General features: G+C 43.9%; 1 protein-coding gene across 5 annotated transcripts in view; it reads left to right on the top strand.

The window, feature by feature from the left end:
* The window catches only part of TUSC3 (tumor suppressor candidate 3), a 307,969-nt gene that overhangs the window by 112,934 nt on the left and 171,761 nt on the right, over positions 1-23,274 (top strand). For all 5 annotated transcript variants that reach the window (XM_038399600.2, XM_043513761.1, XM_043513760.1 and 2 more), the window contains exon 2: positions 2,610-2,779. In XM_038399600.2, coding sequence (XP_038255528.1) covers positions 2,610-2,779 — 170 coding nt within the window. The remainder of the gene's footprint in view (positions 1-2,609; positions 2,780-23,274) is intronic.

Genomic DNA, 23,274 nt, shown 5'->3' with positions numbered 1-23,274 from the left:
GGCGTCTGCACAGAAAAAAGGCGCGGAACAATTGTCTGCTGTTGCCCTGACACAGGGAGAGGCAACTGATGACATGGCTTACAGAGTTGGCTTACAGGGAATTAAAATCAACAAAGGGGGTGGCTTTGCGAGAAACTGAATGGCCGCCTCAAGGATAGAACTCAAAACCTCAAGGATAGAACTCAAAACTGGGTTTAGCAGGCCGTTGATTTCACAGAGGGAGGGAGGAAGGGGAAAATGAACACAAAACAAATGTGGTCTATTTCTTGTTTTGAGCCACTTCATCTATCTTTATACATCATGCTGGCAGCAAACTGTGCAGTATGACCGCTAGCCATCATCACCTCCTGGGTGCTCAGCAGAAGACGGTGCAGTATCACTACTGGCCATCGTCTTCTGCTAGCTGCAGATTAAAAGACAGTGCACTGCCGGTACGACTCCATCGCCATGAGATGAAACAAGGGAAATGGGTGAGTCACTCCCATGTTTGCCCAGGCGCGCGGTTAAAAGAGCACCCAGGACTACGTCGACGACAGCTACCAGTCATACTGCACTGTCTGCTGCCAAAAGGCAATAAATTGCTGCCGTGTAGCAATGCAGTACCACATCTGCCAGCACCCAGGAGACATGGTGAGGGTTAGCTGAGCGGGCTCCATGCTTGCCGCGGTATGGCATCTGCACAGGTAACTCAAGAAAAAAGGAGCAAAACGAATGTCTGCCCTTGCTTTGACGGAGGGAGGGAGGGAATGGGGGCCTGACAATATGTACCCATAACCACCTGCAACAATGTTTTAGCCCCATTGGGCACTGGGATTTCTACCCAGAATTCAAATGCGTGGTGGAGACTGCTGGAACTCTGGGATAGCTATCCACAGTGCAAAGCTCCGGAAGTCGACGGTTGCCTCGGTATTGTGGGACACAGTCCGCCGACTACATGCACTTAGAGCATTTGTGTGGGGACACACACGCTCGACTGTATAAAAATGCTTTCTACAAAACCGACTTCTGTAAATTCGACCTAATTTCGTAGTGTAGACATACCCTAAGATGGAACATAGGGTCCCAAAGATGACATAACCCAGTTACTCACTGTCCAACATTAAATAGTGTTAAATAATGTTCAGGGTTTAGTATACAGAAACCTCAGCCTGCTTAGTACCATGGGAAACACCATTAAAATCATTTTAACCTTTTATTAAAGATAAAGAAAAGAAGGACAAACAGTTAAAGCATTTGAAATGTTAAGTATTAAATAAGGCTTTCCTTTTAATAGTATTTCTTGTTCCCTTTTCTTTTAGCTGGAGACAGTTTTTAATGGGACAAAACCCTTGTTTGACAGTCTCTTAGGTGGTTTCAAAGATTGCAATAACTCAATAACTGTCCTTTTGTGGGAAAAGAGAAGTTAGTTGCAATGGCCTGGAGCTGTTGTTGATAAAGTCCAATCCCATTTCCTCCCAGGTGATGTTTGGGATTCAGCTGGAGCCAGTGGAGGTGGTGATGTCATCTGGGTGCCTTTCTGGCCTGTTCTGGATAGGACATCTCTCAGGATCAGGATGATGAAGGCCTGGAGTCTCAGGAGTTTGTGGAGGATGGCAGCTATGATGGCGAAGCTTGCTCCAATAGCCTGTTTTTCTCCCCATAGTATTTTTTTAAGGACTCACAAAGGAATGGTGGGTGAAATAACCCGTCCCTTCATTACTTTGTCCACCAATTAGGCCTAGTTTCCGACAGACCAATTCTGGTTCACTGATTTCTGGTTCCACATTTTTGTTGTTTACCAAGTGTGATCTTTACACAGTCCTTAAATGAGATCATTAGGCCTTGTGGTTTGATTAATTGAGCTTTTCTGTCCTTTTTGTACCTTTTCTCATCAACATTTGTTATTGTAGGTTATTGTAACATCTCATGAACTTTCACTTACTTTTTTACAGTTGAGCTCACAATTAGGATAAATTTTTAAGACCAATTATTACAACAGTACCAATCCTATCTACAATAAAATACCAATGCTTATTAGTAAGTATAACTAAAGTGCAGTGGTAATATGGTAGACACTTGTAAGGAAATTCTGTCTTTTTTTTTTTTCTTCTGCTTTTACTTAAACTAATTATTGTGTTTATAAAAAGATATAGTTGCTTTTCTGGCCCTTCCAGCTCCATTTTTCTTTTAATTTGAGATATGAATGACCGTGATTATCCTGCTATGACTTGACTGTTACATAACAAATATAACATAATACTATACTCTGAGTTTTTTCTTTGTGCAGTTGTGTGAAACAATCTTAGTTGTAACGGAAATTGATGACGTGTTGTATGCTAAAAAGGCCATACAAGTGTCTCTTCCTGTACAGATACCTGTACAATAGTGTTGTACTCACCAGAATTTGAAATAAAATGTTTTCCTTAAGTAGAAACTTACAAGTCTGCTTTAATCAGTTTATTTTTTTTCAAACAAATTAAATTATATTTGTAAAAAATCTTTAACTCAATTGCTGTTAAAGGTAGATAGAATGAGGGTCAAATTCTTCTATTGGGTATGTTCAAACAAGGGCAGAATTTAGCCCCATGGTGCTTGTATTTAACATGCCTCCTCCTTGTATTTGATTACAGAATCTGTTAGCGGAAAAGGTGGAACAGCTTATGGAATGGAGCTCAAGACGCTCAGTCATCCGCATGAATGGAGACAAATTCAGAAGATTTGTAAAGGCCCCACCTCGTAACTACTCTGTGATTGTAATGTTCACAGCTCTCCAGCCACAGAGACAATGTTCTGTTTGCAGGTAATTTATACCCTATGACACAAATTCTTCTGCTCTTCTTTCCCCCTTCCTCCCCACAATGCTCAATTAACTATGTTTTAATTGATGTACAATATAAGTGTTATTGTTCTTTCTTAGGTCCTGGGGAGATAGATAAATACCTCTCTGTCTTGTGGGTGCTTACCATAGTGTCTTCCTTTTGTGATACATCTTATAATTTCTACCTGGGATACATTTTCTACCTCTGATACATCTTACGAATTTTATCAATTATTTTATTAATTTTCACAATTTAAAAGCTTCTACTTAAATTAATAATTGATGCAAAGCTCTCTTTTCCTTCTTTAAAACAATCTTTTTTTTATTCCCAGTAAGTATCTGTTGCCAGTTAGCCTTTGTGATTTGTTCTTGAGCACCCAGGACTGTGAGTCACCTTGTTTCCCCTTGACTTCAGCGTGAGGGAGTCTTTCTTGTGATAGCTAGGTGTCAGCTCCCTAACACCACAAGCCTTTCAGCCTCTCAAGTGCTCTCCTCTGGGCTATGCCATCACTAGCTTTGCCTTCCAGTTTAACAATAGGTACACCCCCATTTCTAAATCCCTTTGAATCGTTACCCCGTGATATTAAGCCCCTAATGCTGGCTACTCAGATAAATTCAAAATCCTCTGCCAATACCCTCCAAAAGTGCAGGGTAGTCCCATTTGCAAGTTTTACCTTAAACCCCCACTCCTGTAAACTGTGCAGCACTTGTGAGTGCTTATGATAAAACAAAAGTAGGTTTATTTAAGAAAGAATAAATATTTAAGCAGAAACAAGAGAGAGCAGTGGAAACAGGTTGCAATACAAAACATGAATCTGGGTCTACACTTACCAGTAGTTACCTTTCCTATGTAATAAAGTAGATTTCCCCCCCACCCCCAAGTTCAGTCTGTTGCAGAGCTGGCTAGTTTCACAAGAGCCAGGATCTAAATGTTAATGAAAGCCCCACATACCCTTAGGGGTTTCCTCAGTGAATGGATCAAGACTGCATCTACCCACCCTTTAAAAAGAATGAGGAGTACTTGTGGCACCTTAGAGACTAACAAATTTATTTGAGCATAAGCTTTTGTGGGCTAAAACCCACTTCATCGGATGCATGCAGTGGAAAATGCAGTAGGAAGATGTGTGTGTGTGTGTGTATATATATATATATATATATATGCACACACACACATAGAGAATATGAAAAAAATGGGTGTTGCCATACCCACTATAACGAGAACGATCAGTTAAGATGAACTATTATCAGCAGGAGAAAAAACATCTTTTGTCGTGATAATCAGGATGGCCCATTTCCAACAGTTGACAAAAAGGTGAGAGTAACAGTAGGGGGAAAAATAAGCATGGGGAAATAGTTTTTACTTTGTGTAATGACCCATCCACTCCAAGTCTTTATTCAAGCCTAATTTAATGGTGCCCAGTTTGCAAATTAATTCCAATTCAGCAGTTTCTCATTGGAGTCTGTTTTTGAAGGTTTTTTTGCTGAAGAATTGCGACTTTTAGGTCTGAAATTGAGTGACCAGGGAGATTGAAGTATTCCTAGACTCATAGAATATCAGGGTTGGAAGGTTCCAACCCCCTGTTCAAAGCAGGACCAATCCCCAACTAAATCATCCCAGCCAGCGCTTTGTCAAGCCTGACCTTGAAAACCTCAAAGGCAGGAGATTCCACCACGTCCCTAGGTAACGGATTCCAGTGCTTCACCACCTTCCTAGTGAAAACATTTTTCCAAATATCCAACCTAAACCTCCCCCACTGAAACTTGAGACCATTACTCCTTGTTCTGTCATCTGCTACCATTGAGAACACTTTAGATCCATCCTCTTTGGAACCCCATTTCAGGTAATTGAAAGCAGCTATCAAATCCCTCCTCATTCTTCTCTTCCGCAGACTAAACAATCCCAGTTCCCTCAGCCTCTCCTCATAAATCATGTGTTCCAGTCCTCTAATCATTTTTGTTGCCCTCCGCTGAATGTTTTCCAGTTTTTCCACATCCTTCTTGTAGTGTGGGGTCCAAAACTGGACACAGTATTCCAGATGAGGCCTCACCAATGTCGAATAGAGGGGAACGATCACGTCCCTCGATCTGCTGGCAATGCCCCTACTTATACAGGCCAAAATGCCATTAGCCTTCTTGACAACAAGGGTATACTGTTGACTCATATCCAGCTTCTCGTTCACTATAACCCCTAGGTCCTTTTCTGCAGAACTGCTGCCTAGCCATTTGGTCCCTAGTCTGTAGAGGTGCATGGGATTGTTCCGTCCTAAGTACAGGACTCTGCACTTGTCCTTGTTGAACCTCATCAGATTTCTTTTGGCCCAGTCCTCTAATTTATCTAGGTCCCTCTGTATCCTATCCCTACCATCCAACGAAAACTCCTCCCAGTTTAGTGTCATCGGCAAACTTGCTGCAGGTGCAGTCCATGCCATTCTCTAGATCATTAATGAAGGTATTGAACAAAACCGACCCCAGGACCGACCCTTGGGGCTCTCCGCTTGATACCGGCTGCCAACTAGACATGGAGTCATTGATCACTACCCGTTGACCTCGACAGTGTAGCCAGCTTTCTATCCACCTTATAGTCCATTCATCCATCCCATACTACTTTAACTTGCTGGCAAGAGTACTGTGGGAGACAGTATCAAAAGCTTTTCTAAAGTCAAGATTTATCACGTCCACTGCTTCCCTCATATCCACAGAGCCGGTTGTCTCATTATAGAAGGCAATCAGGTTGGTCAGGCATGACTTGCTCCTGGTGAATCCATGCTGACTCTTCCTGATCGCCTTCCTCTCCTCCAAGTGCTTCAAAATGGTTTCCTTGAGGACCTGCTCCATGATTTTTCCAGGGACTGAGATGAGGCTGATTGGCCTGTAGTTCCCTGGATCCTCCTCCTTCCCTTTTTTAAAGATGGGCACTACATTAGCCTTTTTCCAGTCGTCTAGGGCCTTCCCCGGTCACCATGAGTTTTCAAAGATAATGGCCAGTGGCTCTGCAATCACATCTGCCAACTCCTTTAGCACTCTCGGATGCAGCGCATCTGGTCCCATGGACTTGTGCTCGTCCAGCTTTTCTAAACAGTCCCGAACCACTTCTTTCTCCACAGAGGGCTGGTCACCTCCTCCCCATGCTGTGCTGCCCAGTGCAGTAGTCTGGGAGCTGACCTTGTTCATTAAGACAGAGGGAAAAACAAGCATTGAGTACATTAGCTTTTTCCTCATCCTCTGTCACTAGATTGCCTCCCTCATTCAGTAAGGGGCTCACACTTGCCTTGACTTTCTTCTTGTTGCTAACATACCTGAAGAAACCCTTCTTGTTACTCTTAACATCTCTTGCTAGCTGCAACTCCAAGTGTGCTTTGGCCTTCCTGATTTCACTCCTGCATGCCTGAGTAATATTTTTATACTCCTCCCTGGTCATTTGTCCAATCTTCCACTTCTTGTAAGCTTCTTTTTTGTGTTTAAGATCAGCAAGGATTTCACTGTTAAGCCAAGCTGTTCTCCTGCCATATTTACTATTCTTTCTACACATCGGGATCGTTTGTTCCTGTAACCTCAATAAGGATTCTTTAAAATACAACCAGCTCTCCTGGACTCCTTTCCCCCTCATGTTATTCTTCCAGGGGATCCTGCCCATCAGTTCCATGAGGGAGTCAAAGTCTACTTTCCTGAAGTCCAGGTTCCGTATTCTGCTGCTCTCCTTTCTTCCTTGTGTCAGGATCCTGAACTCGACCTCTCATGGTCACTCCCTCCCAGGTTCCCATCCACTTTTGCTTCCCCTACTAATTCTTCTCTGTTTGTGAGCAGCAGGTCAAGAAGAGCTCTGCCCGTAGTTGGTTCCTGCAGCACTTGCACCAAGAAATTGTCCCCTACACTTTCCAAAAACTTCTTGGATTGTCTGTGCACTGCTGTATTGCTCTCCCGGCAGATACAGGGTAATTGAAGTCTCCCATGAGAACCAGGGCAATCTAGTAACTTCTGTTAGTTGCCAGAAGAAGGCCTCGTCCACTTCATCCCCCTGGTCTGGTGGTCTACAGCAGTCTCCCACCACGACATCACCCGTGTTGCTCATACTTCTAAACTTCTCCGACTTGTTTTTAAATGTTATAATTCTTAACGTCTGATTTAAGTTTAAATTTAAATGGACACAAATCAGATGTCAAGAATTATAACACTCAAAAACCAGTCGGAGAACACTTCGACCTCCCTGGTCACTCGATTACAGACCTAAAAGTGACAATTCTTCAACAAAAAAAACTTCAAAAACAGACTCCAATGAGAAACTACTGAATTGGAATTAATTTGCAAACTGGACACCATTAAATTAGGCTTGAATAAAGACTGGGAGTGGATGGGTCATTACACAAAGTAAAAACTATTTCCCCATGCTTATTTTTCCCCCTACTGTTACTCACATCTTCTTGTCAACTGTTGGAAATGGGCCATCCAGATTATCACTACAAAAGGTTTCTGTTCTCCTGCTGATAATAGCTCACCTTAACTGATCACTCTCGTCATAGTGGGTATGGCAATACCCATTTTTTCAAGTTCTCTGTGTTTATATATATCTTCCTACTGTATTTTCCACTGAATGCATCCGATGAAAGGGTTTTAGCCCACAAAAGCTTGTGCTCAAATAAATTTGTTAGTCTCTAAGCTGCCACAAGTACTCCTCATTCTTTTTGCTGATACAGACTAACATGGCTACCACTCTGATACCTACCTTTTGTTATTCTGAAACAGAATTTTGTCTCTATTCATAGCCAGCTCCTGCCAGCTGTAATGTCCTTTTTTACTGCCAAGTGGTTCAGATAATTTGCAATTGTCTTTGATCGTTTCCCGTTGACTGTTCTGAGATGTTGCAAGGGTAGACAGTAGAAGCTGGCACTATCTCATTGGCTGATGTAGAGAGAGGTCACAGTTCCCTCTTGCTTGAATGAGTCATCTCCAAGGCACATTACCTCCTGGTGACTAATTTCTACTCCAAGGCCATAAAGCATATTTTCAATATAAATACATTAAATATTACCCATGCATATATCTCACAATGGTTAAGAATCTTGACAAATTGAGAGCTTTCTGTAGATACCTTACAAGTTACTATTTATGAATAAATATCCTGTAAAGCATGTGTTTGTTGCATTGAGTTAGTCAGCTCCCAGGTGAAAATTCTTTGCAAATAACAGGGGTCTTTTGCTGACAGCTAGTTATGTAGACTCCCTCCTCAGGCCCTATCCTACCAGCACTCCTAGCTATCTTTGAGACACCACTGACTTCTTGAGGAAACTACAATCCAGTCCACACAAGAGATCCACTTCCTGGACACTACAGTGCTAATAAGTGATGGTCACATAAACACCACCCTATACCAGAAACCTACTGAGCGCTATACTTACCTACTTACCTCCAGCTTTCATCCAGACAACACCATACGATCCATTGTCTACAGCCAAGCTCTACGATACAAGTGCATTTGCTCCAACCCCTCAGACAGAGACAGACACCTACAAGATCTCTATCAAGCGTTCTTACAACTAAAATACCACATCATATGATCCATTGTCTACAGCCAAGCTCTACAATACAACCGCATTTGCTCCAAACCCTCAGACAGATTCAAACACCTACAAGATCTCTATCAAGCGTTCTTACAACTAAAATACCCACCTGCTGAAGTGAGGTGGATTGCCAGTTTCATCACCTTGAAAGTGGCTTACATTCTGGGAGTTCAAAACACTCTGGCGGACTGCCTTAGTAGGTCGTTTGCAGGTCACCAGGAGTAGTGTCTTTGATGAAGGGAAGAAACAGATTGATAGAGCCAGAGGACCCAGAAGTTACCTACTACAGGACAGGCCCAACAAAGAAAATAACAGAACGCCACTAGCCATCACCTTCAGCCCCCAACTAAAACCTCTCCAGCGCATCATCAAGGATTTACAACCTATCTGAAGGATGACCCATCACTCTCACAGATCTTGGGAGACAGGCCAGTCCTTGCTTACAGACAGCCCCCCAACCTGAAGCAAATACTCACCAGCAACCACACAACAAAACTACTAACCCAGGAACCTATCCTTGCAACAAAGCCCGTTGCCCGTTGTGTCTACATATCTGTTCAGGGGATACCATCATAGGGCCTAATCACATCAGCCACATTATCAGAGGCTTGTTCACCTGCACATCTACCAATGTGATATATGCCATCATATGCCAGCAATGCCCCTCTGCCATATACATTGGCAAAACCGGACAGTCTCTACGTAAAAGAATAAATGGACACAAATCAGATGTCAAGAATTATAACATTCAAAAATCTGTCAGAGAACACTTCAATCTCTCTGGTCACTCGATTACAAACCTAAACGTCGCAATTCTTCAACAAAAAAGCTTCAAAAACAGACTCCAACGAGAGACTGTTGAATTGGAATTAATTTGCAAACTGGACACCATTACATTAGGCTTGAATAAAGACTGGGAGTGGATGTGTCATTACACAAAGTAAAACTATTTCCCCATGTTTATTCCCCCCACTCCCACTGTTCCTCACACATTCTTGTCAACTACAGGAAATGGCCCACCGTCATTATCACTAGAAAAAGTCCCCCCCCCGCTCTCCTGCTGATAATAGCTCACCTTACCTGATCACTCTCCTTACAGTGTGTATGGTAACACCTATTGTTTCATGTTCTCTGTGTGTGTGTATAAATCTACCCACTATATTTTCCACTGCATGCATCTGATTAAGTGAGCTGTAGCTCACGAAAGCTTATGCTCAAATAAATTTGTTAGTCTCTAAGGTGCCACAAGTACTCCTTTTCTTTTGCAGATACAGAATAACATGGCTGCTCCTCTGAAACCTGTTTTTTTGACATGGTGATTGACTATATCCACTGAAATTTTCTCAGATTCATGGTCAATGGATCCCACTACCAATTCACAGTACTGCTTTTTGGTCTGTCAGCTGCTCCTTGTGTATTCATTAAATGCATGAATGTATTAGCAGCATTGCTTTGAATGTCAGGAATCCATATGTTCCCTTACTTAGTTGACTAGCTAGTGAGAGGGTTGTCCAGGTCCTAGGTACTTTCCAGTGTAGTCACTATTCTGTCCACTTTTGATTTTCTGGGGCTCCTATTAAATACAGAAAACTCTATTGTGACTCCTGTTCAAATCCTAGAATTCATTAGGGCAGTCCTGGACCCTACAAAGGACAGGGCTTTTTTGCCAGAGCGGAGGTTCCAATCAAAGTGACTCATTGCTTTTGATCCGAAGATCCACTCTGTCATTATGGTTCAGAACTGCCTCAAGCATCTAAGAGACGTGGTGTGCACTTACATCGTGCAGCATGCCAGACTGCACCTGAGAAAGCTACAGGGATGGCTAGCCTCAGTGTATTCACCAGCCTATCATCAAATGGACATGGTGGTTCAAGTACCTTGTCAGGCCCTGTCCTCCCTGGACTAGTGCGTAGAATATGAAAATATTTGTGAGGGAATTCCCTTTGCTACTCCACAACAGTCACTCAGTCTATTTGCAGAGGCATCAGATTTAGATTTGGGAGCTCGCTTCCGTGTCATGACTCAATGACTCAATGACTTTGGTCACCCCAGGATCTATCTATCTAGCTTCGGGCCATCCATTTAGCTTACATGGCGTTCCTTCTGCATAGTGCAGTGGAATTGGTTGGTGTTCAGAGACAATACAACAGCCATATTCTGTTTAAACAAGCAAGGCAGGGGGCGGGGACAAGTGACAAAGTAATGCCAGGAGGCAATCCTCCTCTAGAATTTCTGGATTGCCAGTTTCATCACCCTGAAAGTGGCTTACATTCTGGGAGTTCAAAACACTCTGGCGGACTGCCTTAGCAGGTCGTTCGCAGGTCACCATGAATGGTGTCTTTGCCTGGACGTGTCTAGGTCCATTTTCCAGTACTGGGGAACTCCCCAAGTGGACCTGTTTGCAACAACAGCAAACGGAAAATGTTGCATCTTTTGTTCCCGAGCAGGCCACAACCTGGGTTCACTGACAGATGCTTTCCACCTAACCTCATCAAAAGGACTGTTGTACGCCTTCCCGGCAGTTCCACTCCTGCCCAAGGTCTTGTCCAAAGTCAAGGAAGGCTGCTTCACCTTATTCCAATAGCTCCTGAGTGGCTCCATTAATATGGGTTTTGGAGACTACTTATATGTCCTGGGTTGCTCTACTCACTGCTGGAGCACCTCTTTCTGGCCAGGTCTGGGGATTAGCTCTGCCAAGCCGACATCCCTTCATGCAGTTGCACTCCATCACTCTCTCATTCTCTTTCTCGGGATTCAACTGCACCTGCTTCGTGACTTGGCCCTCTGGCCAGGTCACTGTGGTTTTCCCCTTTTTGGAATATCATGTGCATCTAAGTCTCTCTGGACCCACTGTCCCAGGTAGTCTTCTCTTTCACTGTCCCCTTAACAGTACCACTTCTCCAGTGACTGGTAGAGGAACCCAAGCCCATCCTCTGCACTGGGTTCCAGTCCAGGGACCCTACAATAAGCAGTAAAGGTTTGCACAGTCCTGAACTTTCCTTCTGTATCCCTGAGCTACTTGGTACCTTGTGTTTTCTCACTCTGAGGGTGACTGCAGCCCCTCTTCTACTCTCAGCTACCTCCAGAGCCTGTATAGCTGAACTTCCTCTTTAATTAGCCCTCATTACTCCCTTGCTCCTCCTCCAGGTGCAACCTAGGTGGTTAATTGGCTCACCTAGACTTGTTAACCCCTTCAGGTCTTGTGTGGGGTGGACATCAGAATCCATCTGGTGATATTTGTTTCCTTCCCAATATTGGCAAAGGTATAGCACAGGGGTTCTTAAACTGTGGGACGGGATTCCACAGGGGGTCATGAGGTTATTACATGAGGGGTGGCGAGCTGTCAGCCTCCACCTCAAACCCTGCTTTTCCTCCAGCATTTATAATGGTGTTAAATATATAAAAATGTGTTTTTAATTTATAAGAGGGGTCACACTCAGAGGCTTGCTATGTGAAAGGGGTCACCAGTACAAAAGTTTGAGAACCACTGGTATAGCAGAAGTACAAAGTTCTCTCTTAAAAGGATCAGTGTAGTCCTCATTACATGACATAGCAGGGAATTAACTCCTTCATGTTGTTTTTTGTGTACATGTATGCGCCTTTTTGTACTGCCTTAAAAATAATACAAACATGGTAATTATTAAGAAACATAATCTCATTTACAACTTTATATTGTTTATTGAGGTGGAAAAATGCTTATAAACTTCATCCTGCAATATGCCACTCTAGGCATTTAAGTATATACCAATTGTAAATCTTTAAAATAATCCTGGAAGGAAAAAAATCAACATATTGCTTTTAGTTAAATTTGTTTTAAGCAGGTGTGAAATTGAGATCCAGTCCTGCCACATGAAATAATATGAATTTAATGAAGTTGATCATATGGCACATAAAACTATTATCAGAAAATTGACATTTCTCAAATCAATGGTTAATTAATGGGCAGGAGAACTGTAAGTATGTGCAGAATTTGAATGCATGAATTATTTTTTTGTTAGCTAGTCAGTATACACTTTGTGAAGCATCTATTTTTGCTTCAAGAAACTTAATGTGTAATGTTCTGTAGATGCTCTTCTATCTAGGATTTAAGTTAACTGTCACTCATCAAAACATTTTCAAAATGAATGCATGCCAAAAATCAATGTGATATTTCAAGTATAAAGTAGCACCAATGCTGAAATATTTAACTTTTTACTACTATGACTAATAATCTCTAGCAAAGTTATACATTCATTTTTTTTTCTAAAAAGTAGCATTGGCTATTCTCTGCATTACATAAACTATGGTATTATAACGCTGTTTCTGTCCACTCTTTGTGCTCATTAGATTTATCTACTGTGTCTCCGTATTTTTCTCTATCTGCTCAATCATGTCTACCATGGTATTAAGGCATCTAAAGATATGTCAGCGCTAGAAATGCAGTGCTATACTATAGACACTTACTACAGCAACTGAAAGGGTTCTTCAAGTGCTGCAGTAAATACACCTCTGTGAGAGGTAGTAGCTATGTCAATGGAAGAATTCTATGGAGTGGTGTCTACACCTGGGCTTCATTTGGCTTTACTATTTCTCTCTGAGGTGTGAATTTTTCACATCCCTGAGTTACGTAGCTAGGTTGACCTAACTTGGTAGTATAGACCAGCCCTAGTTTTTCTCTGTGTTTTCTATTTAAAATATTAAAGACAGTTAAAAATTATCATGTTGCTATTGCAGGACTATCTATTATCTAGACCAGTGTTTCCCAAACTTGTTCCACTGCTTGTTCAGGGAAAGTCCCTGGCGGGCTGGGCCAGTTTGTTTACCTGCCGCGTCCGCAGGTTCGGCCAATCGTGGCTCCCACTGGCCGTGGTTCACCACTGCAGGCCAATGGGGGCTGCGGGAGGTGGCGGCCAGTACATCCCTTGGCTGATACGTCCCAAAGCCAGTGGGAGCCGCGATCAGCGGAACCTGCAGACGCGGCAGGTAAACAATCCGGCCTGGCCCACCAGGAGCTTTCCCTGAACAAGCGGCATCCCAAGTTTGGGAAACACTGATCTAGACCATTCCTGACAGGTGTTTGTCTAATCTGCTTTTTAAAATCTCTAATGATGGAGATGCCACAACCTCCCTATGCAATTTATTCCAGTGCTTTACCATTCCTAACAGTTAGTTAGGAAGTTTTTCCTAATGTCCAACCTTAACCTCTCTTGTTGCAATTTAAGCCCATTGCTTCTTGTACTGTCCTCAGGGGTTAAGAAGAACAATTCTTCTCCCTCCTCCTTGTGGCAACCTTTTATGTACTTGAAAATGGTTACCATGTCCCCTCTCAGTCTTCTCTTTTTTTTCTTCATACTAAAGAAACCCAGTTTTTTCAATCTTCCCTCATCGGTCATGTTGTCTAGACCTTTAATAATTTTTGTTGCTCTTCTCTGGACTTTCTCCAATTTGTCCACATCTTTCCTGAAATGTGGCACCCAGAACCTGACGCAATTCTCCTGTTGAGGCCTAACCAGCACGGAGTAGAGTGGAAGAATTACTTCTCGTGTCTTGCTTACAACACCCCTGCTAATACATCCCAGAATGATGTTCAGTTTTTTTGCAACGGTTTTACACTGTTGACTCATATTTAGCTTGTGGTCCACTATGACCCCCAGATCCCCTTCCACAGTACTCCTTCCTAAGCAGTCATTTCCCATTTTGTATGTGTGCAACTGATTGCTCCTTCCTAAATGGAGTGCTTTGCATTTGTCCTTATTGAGTTTCATCCGATTTACTTCAGACCATTTCTCCTGTTTTTTCAGATCATTTTGAATTTTAACCCTATCCTCCAAAGCACTTGCAACCTCTCCCAGCTTGGTATTGTCTACAAACTTTATAAATGTACTCTCTATGCTATTACCTAAATCTTTGGAAGATTTGAACAGAACCAGACCTAGAACTGATCCCTGTGGGACTCCACTCATTATGCCCGTCCAGCATGACTGTGACCCACTGATAACTACTCTGGGTCTACTCTGGTTTTCCAACTAGTTTTGCACCCACTTTATAGTAGCTCCATTTAGGTTGCATTTTTCTAGTCTCTTTATGAGAAGGTCATGTGAGACAGTATGAAAAGCTTTACTAAAGTCAAGATATACCACATCTAAGGCTTTCCCTCCTCTCCATCCACAAGGCTTGTTACCCTTTCAAAGAAAGCTTTCAGGTTGGTTTGACATGATTTGTTCTTGACAAATCCATGATGACTGTTATTTATCACTTTATTATCTTCTAGATGTTTGCAAATTGATGGCTTAAGAAGACTATCTTATTGCCCTTATATAAATCCATGGTACACCCACATCTTGAATACTGCATACAGATGTGGTCCCCTCATGTCCAAAAAGATATACTGGCATTAGAAAAGGTTCAGAAATGGGCAACTAAAATGATTAGTTGTTTGGAACGGGTCCCATATGAAGAGAGATTAAAGAGGCTAGGACTTGTCAGCTTGGAAAAGAGGAGACTAAGGGAGGATATGATAGAGGTATATAAAATCATGAGTGGTGTAGAAAAAGTGAATAAGGAAAATTTATTTATTTGTTCCCATAATATAAGAACCAGGGGCCACCAAATGAAATTAATGTGCAGCAGGTTTAAAACAAATAAAAGGAAGTTCTTCTTCATTCAGCACACAGTCAACCTGTGGAACTCCTTGCCTGAGGAGGTTGTGAAGGCTAGAACTATAACAGGGTTTAAAAGAGAACTGGATAAATTCATGGAGCTTAAGTCCATTAATGGCTATTGGGCAAGGAATGGTGTCCCTAGCCTCTGTTTATCAGAGAGTGGAGATGGATGGCAGGAGAGAGATCACTTGATGATTACTTGTTAAGTCCACTCCCTCTGGCAGTGGCATTGGCCACTGTTGGTAGACAGGATACTGGGCTGGATGGACCTTATTTCCCTTGTTATAGATTGGCATTATATTTGCCCTTTTCCAGTCTTCTGGAATCTCTTCCATCTTCCATGACTTCCAATTCTTTTTATAACCCTTTGGTGCACGTCATTTGGTTCCATTAGTGTAAAAATGCTTATATTTAATAATTGCTATTAATATCCTCCCTAGTTCCTGAGGGAATAGGACGTATTTCCTTGTCTCTGTAAGATTTGAATACTTCATCCTGCTTCTTTCCAAATACTGAACAGATTTTTTTTAATACTTCTGTTTTATCTGCATCATGATTGACAACTTTACTAGACTCTTTTAGTATTGAACCTATACCATTGCTAGATCTTTCTTTGTTCCTGATATATTTAAATAATTCCTTCTTCTTGTCCTTAATCTTACTCACCATAGATTTTTCACTAATACTTTTAAGATTTTCTTATCAATTATAGGCATTTCCTAACTGTCAATTTGTAGTAACTTACGTAATTGCTACATCTGGGCACACAAGTTCATCAAAGCATATCCTCAGGCTGATCAGTCCTCTTTGATACAACTTGAAGAACACGTATGCAATCCAGTGTACCCTGCACTTTCTGCTCCTAAAGGAATTCTGTGCCCCCCCCAAAAAAAAATCTGCGCACAATATTTCAAAATTCTACATACTTCGTCAATATATAAATGTGGAGGCTCCATCATGGCTGTGGGAAGCACAGGCCACTGGCTGCACGGAGGTGAGAGATCACCCTTCAGCCCCCATCCTCTCCAGGATATGGACTCAGTGGTGAGATTGCACCTGACCCTGACAGAGCGCAAGGGCAGGCCCTACCCCAGAAACACCCCGGGGCCCTGCCCCTCTGTGCTAGGCACACCAATATAGCAAGTGAAAGGGACTGAGTTTTGCATGCACATCCAGCCCTAGTTCCTGATCCAGGTATAGGGCAGGCAGGCTCAGCCCTGCAGGATCCAAGTGTGGAGGGATCAAGGTGTGGGGTGAGAGGTTTCTGTGTGTGGCTATCTGGGTGCAGGTGGCTCAGTGAGGGGTCTGGATGCAGGGGGAATGGGACTCTGCAAGGAGGTCCAGGTAAAAGTGGTTGGGGCTCAGCAGGGGGAGGTCTGGGGGTCAGGTTCAGTAGGAGCAGTCTGGGTATGGGGGGATCAGTGGGGAGGTGCGGGTGCTGGGAGAGAAGGTCTTGGTGGGGTGAGGATCTGGGTGCAGCTGTTTGGGGGTGGGGGTCCAGGTGCAGGGGGCTTGTTGGGGTGGCCCAAGTGCAGGGAGGGTGGGGCTTGTCGGGGTGGGTGTGGGAGTAGTATGGGGGTAGCATGGGCGCAGGGAGTGTGGGATCAGTGGGGTATGGACTGTGAGCAGGGGTGAGGGATGAGGGTCCAGATAGATGGGCAAGGGGATCAGTGGGGTTCCAGATGCAGGGGGATGAGTCTTGGTGGGGAGTTCTGGGTGCGGTGGGGGGCTCCAGATACAGGGGTGTAGCTCAGCAGGTTGGGCTTTTGGGTGGGTGGGTGGATGGGCTCAGTGCGGGGTTCTGGATGCGTGGGAATGAGGCTCGGCGTGGAGCTCTGGGCAAGGGAGGGTCCAAATGCACAGGGTTTGTGTGGATGGAGGAGAAGCTCCCTATACACTAACCCCTCCCACCCCGGCTGAAGATCAATGGGGGCAGGAAGTGGGGAGGGGTGCGGAGCTTCCTGCAGCCAGGGGTGGTTTCTGGGGGTGGGTCTGACCTGGCCCCGGCCCCGGCCCCGGCCCCGGCCCCGGCCCCAGCCGCTGCTTGCCCCCGCCCTGCCAGGACTAGCAGCTGAGCCCAACACAGGAAAGGAACCATGGGCCAGGGCATCCCAAGTCCTTCCCCTTGGCAATGATTTACTTCTCTGCTCGCTGCTTGGGGCACTCAAAATGATGCACCCATGCTGCTGGAGAGGGGTGTGTGACCGCTCTTGTGGCTTCCCTTTGCTTTCCTGTTAGAAAGTCATTTTTTTGCAGGGAAATAACAAAATCTGCAGAATTCTGTATACACACAGTGGTGCATAATTTCTTCAGGAGTAACTTTCAAATCACTAATTCCATTGTGCCCGAACGCTGATTGTCTCATTCCTCAAGTTAATTTTGCTCACCCAAATCACTCCAGAAAAGCGGTAAGGAAAAAGTTGTTTTTAGACATTAATTCCTCAGACTACAGTCTGCTCCCTTTTGCAGATGCTTAGGGATTTGACTAATAGTGTGACTGGGCAGTGTTAACCCTCCCTAATAACTCATGACCTACCTCACCAGTTTCTACCAGGTTCTGCGGAAATGCACTACCTGAAAAAAGAAGGAAATGGCAGAGAAAGAAGAGGATTTCATTGCCAGAGTGATACCACACTTCTTTAGGCTGATGAAGCACATTTTATAGTCCTCCCCTGCCTGTGCTGTGTGTGTGACACTTTGATAGGTGAACTACCATTAAATTTCATTAATTGTTGCTTGAAGCAAAAGTTCTTCCTTAGTCCGCCTGCGGTGGGGCGGCTGCCCCACACAGGGAGAAGAAGGGGTTAAAAGCAGCACCAGGGAGGCTGTGCAGAACCCACTAATTAGGAAAGGGCTTATTGAGCCCACCAATAGGGGAAGGCTTGCTGGAGCAGCCAGTCAGGGCGCTGAGGGCCATATATAAAGGGCTGCTCAGCAAAGCAGAGGAGAGTCTCTCCCTGGAAGGCATGGGAGGAGGACTGGCTGACTGAAGAAGCGCCCTAGATAGAGCAGTGCTGGTCAGGGGCAACAGAGTGTGAGGGTGAGCTGCTGTGGTCTAGTGGCTAGGCCTAGCCTTGGAGTCCAAATACCTGGGTTCTCTTCCTAGCTCTACTCACTGACCTGCTGAGTGATGTTAGGCAAATCACTTCATCTTTCCTCTGTGTCTATATAAACTGTAAGCTCTTTGGGGGAGAAGACTTCTTACTATGTGTGCCTAACACAGTGGGCCCCAATCTATAGACCCTACTGTAATTTTTTTTAATGGTGTGGCTGGACCCTGATCTATTTAAATTCTTGAAAAGCAGGATTAAAACTTTGAACTGGCACCATAAATGGTTGGAAGAAAATGAAGGGATTAGAGCAGAGGGATAATGTGATTGTGGAAGCCCATCCCACTGAGGAAGCAGACTATAACATAGTACAGGAGCTGGAGACTCTGCCTTGCTTCACATGAGGATATAGTATGTAACAACAATCCAGTCTGGAGGTGACAAATGCATGGGATACAGGAGGGATGTTAGCAAATGCTATGTACTGAAGCTTGCTGTCACTACTTTCCTCAAGATTTTGTCTTGGACTCGGAGGTCTGAGATAGAATGGTTTTAAGAGAGATTTCTGCATCAAGTACTGGCTTTTTCAGGATTGGGCAGGTTAATCATTTTTAAAAAGAGAGTGGCAGTTTTACTTCTCTGAAGGAGGTATTGATTATTTCCATTAGCAGAGGAAACTGATATACTTCTGCTGGCTATGATTGCCACAGGTCTGTGTGGTAGGAGTTGATTCTCATATTTTTAAAGTCTTCTAGTGTTTCATCATGAGTGAAAGTCTGAACTCTGTCAGTTGTACTGGAATGCTTAAAGCTGTCCAGTCCAGATTTTGGTTATCCGCCTTGAAGGGTTCCTCCTATATGTAGCTAATGTTTCTTCTTCGAGTGATTGCTCATATAGATTCCAATTAGATGCGTATGCACCGCGTGCACAGTCATCGGCAAGTTTCCCTTAGCAGCTCCCATCAGGTTGGCTGTAGAGCCCCCTGAAGTGGTGCCTTCGTGGTGCTGCATATATGCCCCTGCTGACCCAGCCCCTCCTCAGTTCCTTCTTGCCAGGTACTCCGACAGAGGGGTAGGAGAGTGGGTATTGGGATGGATATGAGCAACACATCTCAAAGAACAATAATTACGAGAAGGTGAGTAACCGTTTTTTCTTCTTTGCGTGATTGCTCATATTGATTCCAATTAGGAGACTCCCAAGCCTTACCTAGGCGATGGATGCTGAACGCTGCATCATCCCTGGCATGTTGGATAATGGTGTAATTAGAAGTGAACATATGCACCGAGGACCAAGTTGCTGCCCTGCAGATTTCTTGTATTGGGACCTGGGCCAGGAGCACCGCTGATGAGGCCTCTGCCATTGTGGAATGCCATAAGTGCTAGGGCTGGTATGTTGGCCAGCTCGTAGCACGTGCGGGTGTAGGACGTGATCCAGGAAGATATTCTCTGAGATGAGATTAGGAGTCCTTTCATCCATTCTGCCACTGCTACGGACAACTGGTTTGACTTCCTGAACAGCTTAGTGCACTCGCTGTAGAATGCCAGCGCCCGAACATTCAGAGTGTAATCTTTGCTCATGGCTACTGCTATGAGGCTTAGGATAAAAAACAGGCAGTAATATGTCTTGGCCAGTATGGAAATGTGATACGGCCTTAGGAAGAAAGCCCGGGTGAGGTCTGAGTTGCACCTTATACTTGTGGAAAAGTGTATAAGGTGGGTCTGAGGTAAGGGTCTTTAACTCAGACACTCTCCTTGCTGATGTAATGGCGACCAGGAAGGCTACCTTCCATGACAGATAGAGAAGGGAGCAAGTCACCGGTGGCTCAAATGAGGGCCCCATTAGTCTGGAGAGGACCAAGTTAATGTCCCAGGCAGGTACAGGCTGTCTAATCTGGGGATGTAGCTATTCCAGATCCTTGAGGAACTGGCCAACCATGGGGTTAGCGAAGACGAATCATCCAGACACTCCTAAGTGAAAAGCCGAGAGAGCAGAGAGGTATACCTTTATGGATGATACTTCCAGGCCTTGCTGTTTCAGGTGCAGAAGGTACTCTAGGATGAGAAGGATAGGCGCCTGAAGTGGGGATGTATGACGCTGGTCACACCAGCGGTTAAACCTTTTCCACTTTGCCAGATGTGGCCCTAGTGGAGGGCTTTTTCCTGCCAAGACCTCCTTACCTGTTCCGAGCACATAAACTCCATGGGGTTCAGCCGTAAAGCTTCCAGGCCATGTGGTGGAGGGATTGGAGGTCGTGGTGATAAAGACAACCGTGGTCCTGAGTGATCAGGGCAGGGAAGAGTGGCAACGTGATCGGGGTGTCCACCGACAGTTCCAGAAGGGTGGTGTACAGTGTTGCAGTGGCCACGATGGAGCTACCAGAATTATCTCTGCCCCATTCCTGTGGACCATGAGTAGGACCTCGTGCACAAAAGGGATCGGGGAAAGGCATAGAGCAGGTGGCCTTCCCAGGGTAGCAGGAATGCGTCTGTGGTTGAGCCTGTACTATGCTTTTGAAAGGAGCAGAACATTGTGCATTTTCTGTTGCCCTGGGTGGCGAACAGATTGACCTGGGGAATTCCCCACCTTTGGAAAATGGAGTTTGAACCCTTGGGCTCGCGGCATGGCCCAGAAGCCAAGGTGTGGGGGTTAGGGATTGGGGAAAGACCGCACTCCCAACCCTTATCTCACTATATACACTATATACACTAACTATTACTACAAACTAAGAACTAAACTACAAGTTGCTAAGCAAGCGACTGCAGTTCCAATGACAGTCACTGGTGGTAAGAAGGAACTGAGGAGGGGCCGGGTCAGCAGGGGCATACATGCAGCGCCATGAAGGCGCCACTCCAGGGGGCTCCACAGCTGACCCGACAGGAGCTGCTAAGGTAAAACTTTCCGGCGACCGTGCACGTGGTGCGCACACACCTAATTAGAATAGATATGAGCAATCACTTGAAGAAGAAACATTTGCTACATAAGAGGAATCCTTCAAGGCAGAAAACCAAAATCTAGACTCGACTGGACAGCTTTAAATATTCCAGTACATCTGACAGAGTTCAGACTTTCACTGATGATCAAAGACTAGTCTGTAGAAAGAGTATGAAAATTCTGTTATGGAATTTGAATTTTCTACACTTTGTAGTATTTTTATTATATGTGATAAATTTTCTACATAGAGTTGCAGAGACTTCAATGCATCTTAACGATATTTGGTTAAGATAGGTGTGGGTCTACATATATGTTTATTGATCTTCCCAGACTCATGGCCAAAGAACTTAGTTATAAATTGTTGTTGTGTGGCAAGCAGGAAGTTAAAATATTTAAAAACTTTCTTTTTATTATTCGGAAAAAAATTATTCCAAGTAACAAACGGCAAAATAATTGTACTGGTGAAGAGTAGCAATGAACAAATATTATAAAGAGACGGAAAAGACCTTCTAGATCTTCTGTTAGTCCATTCCCCTGCCAATGCAAGTTGTTGCCTATTGTATAGTTATTAGTGTTTTGTTTAATCTACTTAATGTACCATGTGATAATGTTTTCATCACTTTCCTGGGCAGATCATTTCACAGCTTAATAGATCTTACTGATTTTTTTTCCTAATGTTCTGCTTACATTTGCTCTTTCCTAATTTTTATTCCATTAGGTCTGCTCTACAGTTGAAAAGTAGATTGGTTTATCTACGCCAGTCAGGGTGTGAAAAATCTACATCCCCTGAGGGGCATAGTTAAAATGACCTAAATCCCTATGTAGACAGAGCTAGGTTGATGGAAGAAGTCTTCTGTTGACCTAGCTATTGCCTCTTGGGGAGGTGGATAACCCAAAGAACTACAGATATGTTGCTGTAGTGTCTTAACTGTAGATAAGCCCTTACTTGAGCATTATACCAAGCTAATTTTCTCTAGTTCTGCACCTATTTTAACCTTCAGAAAACCAAATAGTGCTCAAGCTATACATATGTGATTAGTTGTGTAGACACATACACAAAGAAAACCCTCCTCTTTGCTGAATTGATTCTGTTTAACAAAACCCTTTGTGACAGATATGGCAATTTCCTGCAATATCCTTGAGAAAACTTATTAGGTTTAAATATATTTGGAAAAAGAAAAGGAGTACTTGTGGCACCTTAGAGACTAACAAATTTATTAGAGCATAAGCTTTCGTGAGCTACAGCTCACTTCATCGGATGCATTTGGTGGAAAAAACAGAGGAGAGATTTATATACACACACACAGAGAACATGAAACAATGGGTTTATCATACACACTGTAAGGAGAGTGATCACTTAAGATGGACAGATGGACATCATACCGAAAGGACTGAAGGTAAAAAATCCATTACAATCTACATACCACACAGACTATGCTGACAGCTTGTGCCACACACTCTCAAAGAAACTGCGGAACCACCTGATCAACATCCTCTACAGCAAACAGGGAAAGATTAAGAATGAGCTCTCAAAACTGGATACTCTCATAAAGAACCAACCTTCCACACAAACTTCCTCGTGGCTGGACTTTACAAAAACTAGACAAGCCATTTACAAAATGCACTTTGCTTCTCTACAAAAGAAAAAGGACACTAAGCTATCTAAACTACTATATGCCACAAGGGGCCACAACAATGGTTCCCGTAACCCACCCAGCAATATTGTTAATCTATCCAACTATACTCTTAGCCCAGCAGAAGAATCTGTCCTATCTCGGGACCTCTCCTTTTGCCCCTCCACCCCCACGAACATGATACAGTTCTGTGGTGACCTAGAATCCTATTTTCGACGTCTCAGACTCAAGGAATATTTCCAACACACCTCTGACCAACATTTTAACCCACAGAGACCTTCCTGCCAATACTACAAAAAGAAGGATTCTGGGTGGACTCTTCCTGAAGGTCGAAACAGCAGCCTGGATTTCTACATAGACTGCTTCCGCCGACGTGCACGAGCTGAAATTATGGGGTAAGCGATGCTGCTTTTCCACAACCTTAGCCATGCAGAACACAGTGCCATCCACAGCCTCAGAAACAACTCTGACATCATAATCAAAAAGGCTGACAAAGGAGGTGCTGTCGTCATCATGAATAGGTCGGAGTATGAACAAGAGGCTACTAGGCAGCTCTCCAACACCACTTTCTACAAGCCATTACCCTCTGATCCCACTGAGAGTTACCAAAAGAAACTACAGCATTTGCTCAAGAAACTCCCTGAAAAGCACAAGAACAAATCCGCA

Source organism: Dermochelys coriacea, chromosome 4 (genome assembly GCF_009764565.3).
Source record: "Dermochelys coriacea isolate rDerCor1 chromosome 4, rDerCor1.pri.v4, whole genome shotgun sequence".
NCBI lineage: Eukaryota > Metazoa > Chordata > Testudines > Dermochelyidae > Dermochelys > Dermochelys coriacea.
The sequence above is the reverse complement of the archived record's forward strand: the minus strand, read 5'-3'. Positions and strand labels throughout refer to the sequence as shown.